The sequence below is a fragment of the Sander vitreus genome, chromosome 6 (genome assembly GCF_031162955.1).
Source record: "Sander vitreus isolate 19-12246 chromosome 6, sanVit1, whole genome shotgun sequence".
NCBI classification, from domain to species: Eukaryota; Metazoa; Chordata; class Actinopteri; order Perciformes; family Percidae; genus Sander; species Sander vitreus.
In genome coordinates this window covers 172,501-182,500 of record NC_135860.1, presented here as the reverse complement: position 1 = coordinate 182,500, position 10,000 = coordinate 172,501, and the positions used below count along the sequence as shown (strand labels likewise).

Here is a 10,000-nt window from a genome sequence, read left to right as displayed (position 1 = left end):
CCCTTGTTTCCTCATTACCCTGTGTATTTAGTCCCTGTGCTTTCTGCGTCTGTGGTTGGTGGATTGTCATTTGTCTTTCGTTACTCGTCGTCAGTCCTCTGTGCTTTTTGTTCTCCTGGATTTTTCCTCGTTTCTTTCCATGTTCCTGTGTTTTTGGTTCTGCTCACCTGCCCTGCTTACTAAGTAAGTCTCTTTGTGTTCTTATTAAATTACTATTATTTGAAACTGCTACACTCTCCTCACCTTCCTGCATTTGGGTCCAAGCCTACAATCCTGACAGGAATAACGGGGTGGTTAAAGAAGAAACATGCGGGACACGATCCTGTCACCTGGGTGAAAGTCCTGTGTTTGACCCATCCTCCCCCCAACCAACCTCCCAGTGCATAATTTCCCCCTTATATACTACTCTCTAAACCCCGTGTAGCTGCTGCTCTCCCCAGTACGTTATACAAACACGCTAGCGGCCGCCTTTTTTCGTCGCTTCAGACGCTGACAGCCACTGTCCAAATGTCCGTATTTTACGAATACGGAGTGAGAACGGGTTGAGTATAGCTATGACTTATTCCTCAGTGTAATGGCTGCAGGGACAAAACTGTTTTTGTGTCTTTTTGTTCTACACCTAGTGGGGGCGGTCGTTTAAAAGTGAACCAGTTATGCATTGTCTATCCGTGCACCTTGTACTGGTATTTATTTGTCCTCGTACTGTTACGGTTGTGTTCCAGTTGGACTGTGTGTAGAACTTGTATGTATTTATGTATTTTGTATGTGTTTATACTTGCTGCACACTTAATCGCCCTTCAGGGACACAAAAAAAGTTGAAGTCATCCCTCTAAAACACATTTCCTCGGTTCCATTACATTACATGAAATGTCATTTAGCTAAGGCTTTAATCCAGAGTGACTTCCAATTAAATGAGTTCAACCCTGAAGGTGCAAACTCAAAGTAGTAAATGCAAGTACATTAGCAAAACTACAAAGAGCCATATGAAAGTGCAGCTTCAAGAAATATATATATATATATTATTTTTTTTGTCTAAGGTGCAGTCGGAAGAGATGTGTTTTTAGCATTTGGATGCGTAGGGTTTCGGCTGTCCTGATGTCAATAGGTTCCTCTCTCCTCCCATGATTTCCTCGCGTCTCTCCCGTGCCTCCTCGGTGGGAGGGACTAAAGCATTCCCGCTGTACCCGACCTGTCGCACGACAGTGTGACATCATGGGAGCGGCGTAACTATTTATACTCGTGCATGGTGGTCGCGACACTAGTTGCAGTCTTCTCCTGAACAGAGGTGGCGCCGACGTTGCTATTTCTACGGACTAGAAGAAAAAGGTAAACAACGGCATAACTGGCAGCAGCATTGAGGTCAATGCTTGGATTTGATTGGATGACCTACTTCGTCGGATCAAGCCTTTCATTCACCATAAATGAACTCATCTTAAGACTGTAAAACGGCGTTTAGACTCGAGGAAGGGAGGCAAGTGGAGGAGTCGGGGATGCAATTTTAAGAGCTATGAGACGCAGCAATGGTTCTAAGCCGTCTCTGTGTCATGGTTTCCTCCCAGCCTTGTGTGTTTTCCCGCCTTTTGTAATTGCCTGCCCCCTCCCTGATTTAGTCCACCTGTGTTTAATCAGCCTCGTGTACTTATGACACAATTTTTAACGACTTGAAGTCACGACTTGGTAGCGTTCCAGGCAAAGTCACGACAAACCCTTCTAGCTAGCGTTATATAACATTAGCTAGCGGCTACCTAATGTTGACGTTAGCTAGCGCTAGCTGATACTAGCAATTTGTAGTCGGCGACATATTTTGGGCTTCATTTAATAAACATAACCTGTAGTAGTACACAATCGTATGTGTATTGTGTTGATTACAATGTGCGGAATTACTTTACGTTGCCTATTTTTGTCTATTTATTTCTATTTCTCACCGTTAATCACCGGCGTCTGTACAGCATCAACAGGGGTCGCCATTGTTGTTTACGTCAAAAACTGTAACTGGGAGTACAACGATCTGGTACCAGTTCACGGGGAGTAAGTTACAGGTTTGACTGCCGTTCCAGAGCACTTTCACGGGGTACAAGGTTGTGAAAACACGAGTTACGGGTTGCCTGGAGCGCAGCATTAGCCTGGCTCAATCTCGACTTCCACACGCACCTTGCACTGGTTCAGAATGACGATCCCAGAGTTCTTGTAGTTCTTCTTCTTGACTCTGTATTTCGGATTCAAGCACGGCCACTGCACCTAAAAACCCAAACACATTATTTACAGGTTGTCTTCCTCTGTAATCTAAATGTATATAATATATATGTTCACATTTCACTGGACAGACAGAAGTCATTCAATCGGTATTCCCATTTTAACTCCATAAAACCTTACACACAGATGAAAGTCTTTTTAAAAAAAACAGATTAATACATTTATTTAACCCTTCGTGTTGTCTTCCCGTCGACCAGGAAAAGTCTGTTTTTCTGCGTAAAAAATGCATTTTGATCATCTTTTTCATAATTTTTGTCGCTTTTTGTTGTTTTTGTCCATTTTTTCCTGCGCTTTTTGACAGTTTTGAATCTTTTTCCGATATTTTTGTCACTTTTTTCATTTTTTTATTTTTTTCAAATGCTATAAAATGGAAAAAAACAACAACAAATTCAATGAAAGTAGTGAACCGATCATTTCTTTAACTTGTGGAGAGCGTTTTAGTCAACTGGGTCAAAAGGACAACAGGAGGGATAAACCGATACTGAAACAGGAGGTCTATTTGAGAGATCTGTGCACGAGGAAATAAGAATAAACTTTACTAATTAACTATAAGGTTTATGCTGTATATTATATATATATGTTCTTTATGTTTTCAATGCATTATGTGAAGCACTTTGAATTGTGTAATGAAATGTGCCAATCAAATGAACTTGCATAGTGCAGAAAGTGGCATAGACAAGTGGATATTTCATTTCATTGCATTATTATTATTTCTTTTTTAAAGATTCTTCTTCGGGGCATTTTTAGGCCTTTATTTGGATAGGACAGCTTAGACATGAAAGGAGAGAGAGAGGGGGAATGACCTGCAGCAAAGGGCTGCAGGTCAGAGTCGAAGCTGAGGCTGTGCGTCGAAGAGTAAACCTCTATATATGCGCGCCCCGCTGTACCAGGTGAGCTAACCACGGGCCCATTTCATTGTATTTTTAAGAGAGTATATGGAAATCCTGGAGCTTTCTTAATGAGTATACTGCGTATACCTGCGTATCACGTAGACTACAGCACTGCCACCCACCATCTTTTCCTGAATCTAACTGCATCATAAGTGACACATTTAGATAAAGAGCGTTTAGAGCTGACGCTAAAGGAGACTTTTAGCGTCGATAACAGCGCCAAAGATACCTGACCAAGTGTTGGTATCATACACGATGGGAGTGAGAATGTGTTGAGTGCCTATCCTTTTGGTTTGATTTGGAGTGGAGCAGAGGAAGTCTGCAAGCTGTATATTACATTTTTATGGCGCCAACACGTTGTGTTGTGATTGGTCTATTTATCTTTTAAATCTAGATTTTAAAGACAGGAATGTAAGAAACCGTATAGTTAGTAATTAAAGCCTGTTTCTACGTGTATATGGGGACAAAGTTTGTTGTCCAGAAGAACACGTTTTGGGGGAATCTTTTATTGAACAACTTGAACATTGAGTTGAATATAAAAGGCATCGAGCCTCAAAATCTCGGAGTATCTTTTTCTGATACGTCGCAGCCTTCTGCGATGTGTTCATGTGCCAGTTAAAAGAAGGATATATTGGGCAGCCCTATTACACATTTGTGTTTATAAACCAGCAGCACACAGGCCTGTTATTTAAGATGTATAAAGTAATTATATCTAATCTCATTAGTCTGTGTAATCCCAATTAGGTTTTTTTTCTCCCAAATCACTCCGCTCTGGACAAAGTGAGTCAGCCTCGTTAACTCCGCCGGGGAGGAAACATCAGAGCTGCAGTTTGTATTTAGAGAGAGAAGAGGAAGAATCTGTCAGACGGCCGCGTTAACCACAAACCCTCCTAGCTAAAAGATGATCTTTCAGCCGCCCGTAACGAGGCTGCAGAGGATTCAGAGTGACTCGGTAACACTGAGCCGCGATGACACGCAGCAGTTCAGACTCAATTTGTGTCGGGAGAGACGGATGGATGAGGATGAATGGAGAACTCCCCGAAGGCTTCAGCACGGAGGGATTCCTGTGTCTCTGCCGCTGGTCGGCAGCCGGCTGTCAGCTGCGGAAAGAAGGCCAATAAATAAAAACCCGAACAAAGGATGAAGATGAAAAAGAAGAGAGGTGGGGGAGTTTCCCCACTGGGACTTGAGTCATTGTTCCTCCTCCTCTGCTGGATGACAGCCAGGAGAAAAAGACCCCCTGTTTCTGGGAGATTTCACAGTTTTTCACAGTTTTCTTTTTACAGTTGGAAACTGTGAGTGCAGCTCTGTCCAATCGGAGACTTTTCAGTGGAGGATAAAGTCACTTACAACTACAGTGTTTTCCCTTCTTGTCCTGTCTATACTTGCAACCCATTCTCATTCCGAACTCGTAAAATAAGGATGTTTGGACAGTGGCTGTCAGCGTCTGATGCGACGAAAAAGGCGTCTTTCAGCGTGTTTGTGTAACGCACCGGGGAGAGCAGCAGTTAGAGAGGATTTAGAGAGGAGTATGTAAGGAGGTTGGTTGGGGGGGTGGATGGGTCAAACAGGACTTTCACCCAGGAGAGCGGGGTTTGTGTCCCGCTTGTCACGCTTGCTATAGTCGTTCTTTTTCTTTCCTCCCGCGTGTCACAGAACCGTACGCCGACCCACGACCTTTTCCTTAACATAACTGCGTCAAAAGGGACGGCCATAGTCCTGACAAAGCACGTTTACTTATAGCGCTAAAGAGACGTCAATAGTCCCGACCAAGCACGTTTACTTATAGCGCTAAAGGGATGCCAATAGTCCCGACCAAGCTCGTTTACTTATAGCTCTAAAGGGACATCAATAGTCCCGACCAAGCACGTTTACTTATAGCGCTAAAGGGACGGCAATAGTCCCGACCAAGCGTGTTTACTTATAGCGCTAAAGGGACGGCAATAGTCCCGACCAAGCACGTTTTTATTTATAGCGCTAAAGGGACGTCAATAGTCCCGACCAAGCGTCAATAAGAACGACAAAGGCACCTGACCAAACGTCCATATTTTACGAGACGGGTGTGAGAACGTGTTGATACTTTGTAGATCACATTGCACTTTTCTGCTTTTTTTGCACTCCTGTACGTGGCATTTTCTTTTGCGTGGTGCAAAAGTTCCACCAAAACAAGTTAATTCCTGAGACTATTTAGCAGAGCCACCGTCGCTGCACCGCCCAAGATGACTGTGATTGATTTAAAGAAATGCAAACAACCCAGAGAGTTTTGTTCTCCAATCCAGGAATGTATCTTAAGCTACAGTTCATCCAGACCTTCAGATCATACCGTAGAAAACATTGTAAAAAAAAACAGCTTTTGTGCATCACCGCACAACTGTTGAAAAATGGCCAACCAGAACCAAATGTACCAATTACTGATGACCATAAAACAACAGCAGACAGCTACGTCCCCCTCCCTCCCTTTGTTTGGTAACCAAGCAACACCTCCAGCTGTTTCAGACTCCTCTAACTCAGACAGCGGCACATTCATTAAAAAGCAGTTTTATATTGTATTTGTGTTACGACCAGATCAGTAACGCTGACATTACTCAGCTGCTTTTTGTCGTTTTCACAGTTAAATATAAGTTTGATACAGTGGTGTAGTCTATGTATTGTAGTGGGTATACTGTACTGTATATGTATGGGCCTATACTGTATATATGGGCCAGAATGGGCCTTTTGGGGAGGGCATTTCATAGTAGAGGGTCTGGGTGTCCTCCCCCAATGAAGTTTTGAACATCAACAACTTAATTTCCTGTATTCGGATATCCTTTTATGCACCAATTTACGGTGGACATACCTTTATTTAGCCTATGTGTAAAGGAAAAACACAGATGACAATTCAAAATATATCCAATATAATGGATGGTTTGTTAACTAGTATGTCAGTATCCCTAACCCTAACCCCCTAACCATAACCCTGCAACTGGTTATGCTTATCCCAAGCATAACCAGTTTCCTTCTATTGCCTAAACCCAACCATTCCCAAGTACGTCTCAAGTCATTCGGTCCAAGTCTCATGCAAGTCTCGAGTAAGTCTAGTCTAGTCGAGCCCTTAGTCAACCCTCCTGTTTTTCAAAAAGTTTCTATATCAGAAATTAAGGTTTCTTTCAATCAAACTGTAAAAAAACAACAAAAAAAACCCATGTGGATGGTTCTGTACGACACTCTTCACAAGTAAAATAAATGATCAGTTCAATACTTTCATTGAATGTGGGTGTTTTATTCAATTATATAGCATTTGAAGAAGAATATCGACAAATGAACATTGGAAAAAGTGACAGAAATTTTGGAGAAAGCTTAAAAAACGTGGTTAAAAACAAACCAAACAAAAATGTCTTTGAAAAATTCGACAAAGACATAAAAAAAAGTGACAAAAGAACTTCGGGAAAAGAGACAAAAACATCGAGAAAAAAAGTGACAGGAATGTCGGAGAAAGCTTCAAAAACGGGTTAAAAACAACAAAAATGTCTTTAAAAAAAAACAAGTAATGACCCAGAAAAACTAAAGGTTGCATCTTGCATGGTCGACGGGAAGACGACACAAGCGTTAAGGTAAAGTCAAGTCACTTCATGTTACACCCAAGATGAAGCACTCTTACCTGTAGTATTTGGTCTTTATAAAGACAAAAAAACAAGGTATTAGTCGCCCATCTACTAACATGATTGGCTGGTTTCCCAGAGACGTGAGTCTCAAGTCCACATCTCTGGGAAATTCAGTTGTTTTGCGTACATGGGAGATGAGCCAGATGAGGCTGATGCTTTACGCTGTAACATTACAAAAAACCTCGCTCTGGGACACGACGCTCTGGGACACGTCCCTCTGGGACACGTCGCTCTGGGACACGTCGCTCTGGGACACGACGCTCTGGGACACGTCCCTCTGGGACACGTCCCTCTGGGAAACGTCCCTCTGGGACACGTCGCTCTGGGACACGATGCTCTGGGACACGTCGCTCTGGGACACGACGGCTCTGGGACACGACGGCTCTGGGACACGTCCCTCTGGGACACGACGCTCTGGGACACATCGCTCTGAGACACGACACGTCGGCTCTGGGACACGTCGCTCTGGGACACGTCGCTCTGGGGACACGGCGGCTCTGGGACACGTCCCTCTGTGACACGTCGCTCTGGGACACGTCCCTCTGGGACACGACGCTCTGGGACACGTCGCTCTGGGACACGTCGCTCTGGGACACGACGCTCTGGGACACGACGCTCTGGGACACGTCGCTGTGGGACACGACGCTCTGGGACACGTCCCTCTGGGACTTGTCGCTCTGGGACATGACGCTCTGGGACACGACGCTCTGGGACACGTCCCTCTGGGACACGTCCCTCTGGGACACGACGCTCTGGGACACGACGCTCTGGGACACGTCCCTCTGGGACACGACGCTCTGGGACACGTCCCTCTGTGACACGTCGCTCTGGGACACGTCCCTCTGGGACACGACGCTCTGGGACACGTCCCTCTGGGACACGTCCCTCTGGGACACGACCCTCTGGGACACGACGCTCTGGGACACGACGCTCTGGGACATGTCGCTCTGGGACACGTCCCTCTGGGACACGTCGCTCTGAGACACGACACGTCGCTCTGGGACACGACGCTCTGGGACACGTCGCTCTGGGACACGTCCCTCTGGGACACGACCCTCTGGGACACGACGCTCTGGGACATGTCGCTCTGGGACACGTCGCTCTGGGACGGACGAGTCTAATGCTCTGAGGGAAAAAATGACAGTATACTCCAGCGGTGTCAAACTCAGCTTCACTAAGGGCCACACTACAAAATGAGACTCACATCAAGGGCCATACATGTAGAGTGTATTGCTTTTATGTCAAATATCTTTGATTGTATTATTGCATGTCTCCTATAATCTTCTCACTTATGAAGAAAATGCCAAAATGCATACAAAATGTCAAAGAAAGCGACAGAAATGCTGAAAAAAGCAGCTAAATATGGGGGCCAGAGTTTGACACGTGTGGTATACTCAATACAAAAAACTAGACTACACCACTGTTCCCCATGGTCCCTGAATGTTTACCTTGGCTCCTCCGGCTGTTTTCAGCTTTCATAAGATGGATTTATTTAGATGTTTCCAATGTGGAAGGAGCGAGGCTCTGCAGCTGGGTTAATGAAAACCCTGTCATCATTTCCCCACAGCGCCACAGACGATCATTATAGGGAAAATATTCCTCCCCGTCACCAATAATGAGGCAGCCGACAGCGAGCGTCTCCATCAATAGACTCGCACATTGTTAGCGTGTTCTCATCTTCAGGGAGTTTCCCGAGCAAACACCTCGAGCCAAGGGTTTGGAAGATGTTAGCAGAGAACGTTTTAATTAGCGGCTGTCTCATTTCTGTCCAACAGCTCTTTTTCTCGACAGCTGTGTCTTCATCAGCTCCAGCCCAGGTAATTACATCACGCCGGGTGTCTATATAAACCGTTTGGCCCCAAAGGTGCGTTTCTAAAAGGCCGTCACCCTGCTAATGTGCTCGTTCAGGAAAAAAATCCTGGAGCTGCAGGGCCAGATGGAGATCAGGAAATTTCTTTGGACTCTGCAATAGAAAGTTTCCTCCAGTGCCTACTTTTGGTATGTTTTCTTATTGTGATGTCATTTCCTGGAGTATCTTCAATTGTTTTCACATCTCTAAATCAGTACAATCTGAGCAAAAGGTTATGTCAATAAACTATCATAATTAATACGTATAAGTATGGAAGGAAGTAAGGTGAGGAAGGGTTAGATGTACAGTTGTGGTGTCATAGTGTAGTCTCGCTTTGCCAGACCTTCCTCTACAGCTCTGTGGAGTTTAGACCGAGACTTTGAGGGGTTTAGACCGAGGCTTTGAGGGGTCGAGACCGAGGTTTTGAGGGGTCGAGACCGAGACTTTGAGTGGTCGAGACCTAGGCTTTGAGGGGTCTACACTGAGGCTTTGAGGGGTTTAGACCGAGACTTTGAGGGGTTCAGACCGAGACTTTGAGGGGTTCAGACCGAGACTTTGAGGGGTCGAGACCGAGACTTTGAGGAGTTGAGACCGAGACTTTGAGGAGTTGAGACCCAGACACCGAGACTTTGAGGGGTTTAGACCGAGACTTTGAGGGGTCGAGACCGAGACTTTGAGGGGTCGAGACCGAGACTTTGAGGAGTTGAGACCCAGACACCGAGACTTAATTCCCTACAGTGTGTGAGTGTGTGTTTGGGTTAGGTGATGAGAAAGTTATCTCGATGATTCCCCCTGCTTCGTCCACGCCAAAGACATTCAATCATTCATTCATTCATTCATTCAGCCGTGGTTATGTGAAAAAGAAGATAGTTTGCTACCTGTCGTCCATCGATGGCTCCTCTCATCTCTTTGAACGTGGCCTCGAACTCGCCAATGTAGTCGTGTTTCCCGTTTGAGTCCCAGTCCCACACGGTGCACTGAGCAGACAAAAATACAGAAACAACTTCAGTGGACGCTAAAAACAAAATCTTTGAAAAAGGCGACAAACTTGGAAAAAAGGAAGGGAAGGGAAGTGAGGCAACAATAGGTCGAAAAAAGTGACAAACTCAGTAGACAGTAGAAGGAAGGAAGGAAGGCAAGAATGGGTCCAAAGAAGGCGACAAAAATGTCACACTTTTTGGTAGAAGGAACAATGGTCTGGTACAACAGCCTTGTAACTGAAAAACATTTTGCAAAAACATCTCCCGTACCCCCTGGAGTCCTCCAGAGTACCCATAGGGGGACACGTTCCCCCTGCAGTCCTCCAGAGTACCCATAAGGGGACACGTACCCCCTGCAGTCCTCCAGAGTACCCCTAGGGGGACACG

At 45.2% G+C, this 10,000-nt stretch overlaps 1 protein-coding gene across 1 annotated transcript in view; it reads right to left on the bottom strand.

Annotated features, from left to right (window-relative positions):
* cpne4a (copine IVa) overlaps positions 1–10,000 on the bottom strand; it is an 85,305-nt gene that overhangs the window by 40,594 nt on the left and 34,711 nt on the right. The window contains exons 7-8 of the mRNA XM_078251737.1: positions 9,512–9,610; positions 2,152–2,238 (exon numbers count right to left, since the gene is read on the bottom strand). Coding sequence (XP_078107863.1) covers positions 2,152–2,238; positions 9,512–9,610 — 186 coding nt within the window. The remainder of the gene's footprint in view (positions 1–2,151; positions 2,239–9,511; positions 9,611–10,000) is intronic.